This window comes from Tetrahymena thermophila (assembly GCF_000189635.1).
Source record: "Tetrahymena thermophila SB210 genomic scaffold scf_8254294, whole genome shotgun sequence".
NCBI lineage: Eukaryota > Ciliophora > Oligohymenophorea > Hymenostomatida > Tetrahymenidae > Tetrahymena > Tetrahymena thermophila.
Window position 1 is genome coordinate 1 of NW_002476126.1, and position 1,511 is coordinate 1,511.

The 1,511-nt window shown below is 23.4% G+C and overlaps 1 protein-coding gene across 1 annotated transcript; it reads left to right on the top strand. All coding sequences in view use genetic code 6, as the record gives it.

Moving 5' to 3' along the window:
• Positions 1-345: 345 nt before the first annotated feature.
• Positions 346-641, top strand: TTHERM_002653442 (transmembrane protein, putative; the record flags this gene model as incomplete). The annotated part of the gene is made up of 1 exon (XM_012800385.1): positions 346-641. A coding segment is annotated over one exon (296 nt), but the record flags the coding sequence as incomplete, so codon positions are not given.
• Between the last annotated feature and the right edge of the window lie 870 nt (positions 642-1,511).

Consider the following 1,511-nt stretch of genomic DNA (forward strand, 5'->3'; position numbering starts at 1 on the left):
GCATCATAATTTTTGTTATAAATATTTTTAACTTATAAATCTCAGATTTTTACTGAATAAAAGATAGAATAAATTTAACATTTATCTTCATCAACATCATCTGCGTTGGTTGTTAGCACTACAGTTATGAACTTAATTCAAAATATAGGATCTAACTCTAGCTTTGGTATCTTAATTTCTAGCCTAACAATATAAAAACTAGCTTATCTATATCTTTTGAATGTAAACTTACCAAAGTAAATTTACTCCGCATTAGAAATTTTATCTGGTAAATTAAATTACTAAGCAATTAAAAAATATTTTCTATATTAATTTTAAATTCAATAAATATCAAAAATATTGTAGGAAAGTTACCTTCTCAGCAGTTTAAAGTCTTAAATCCATTTAGCTAACTATTAGATAACTATTTGATATAATACTAAAACATTAAATATTAAAAAATGGAACTTCCTTACCACATTTTAGTTAACTGTGGCTAAGCTATCATTTTATTTGCAATATGCTCTTTTTTCTTTGCAATATTTTACATCCTAACAGAGAAAATTTAAATAGATAAAGTCAAACAAATTTCAATTAAAGTCTACTAATCTTTATTCTCATCATTGCTGATTTAGTATTTTCAGTTAATAATATCAATTTTCGTAATTAGTATCAACTAACAGATAAAAGAATTCTTTTTATAATCGAGTATTGAACAATTAGGAATTAAATAATTTATTACACTTATTTTGTTAATTACCGTAACTATTCATGGCGAATGGAGGATGGCGAATGGTGAATATTGGCGAATCATTCAATATTATATTCGCCATTCGCCATTAAAATGGCGAATGGCGAGGAGAAAAATATTGAATAGTTACGGTATAACAGCATATATATATAAATAACAATACAAATATTTAAATGCTGAAAATAATATGTAATCAGAGATGAGCTTTTAAGAAATTACTAAAAATAAAATATTAAATGAAACTATTTTCGAATCAAAATTGAGAAGAAACTTTATAATTATTTACCAATTTTATGAGTCTTTTCTCCTACCTACTTGCTTTATTTAACTGAGTAATAACTGGATAGCAGCAAATATTGTATCAATAATCCTTTATTTAAACCTTCTGATAATAGTTATCTACTTGAGGCCTTTTTTCTCTAGATTAAACAATATATATTTTATTATTAACTATCTATTTTGGTTGTTGCTATAAATTTAATTTTTGGTGCTCAATTATTACTGCAATTAAGATAATATCTCTGAATATACTTAAGATATTGACGCTATTAGTTATTCTTTTTTAATAAATGTCTAAATAGTTTAACTAATTTAGCCATTTTATATGTTAGTAACTCTCAGCATTTAGATTTATGACCTTGTTAAATAAAAAATGGTTGAAAAAAAATTATAATAACAAGAAGATTAATTAGATCAATAGTAATTGAGTGATTTGAATTTATCAAACACATAAATTGAGCTATCAAAATACTAAATAAAATCTTTTAAAATTATCAAAATT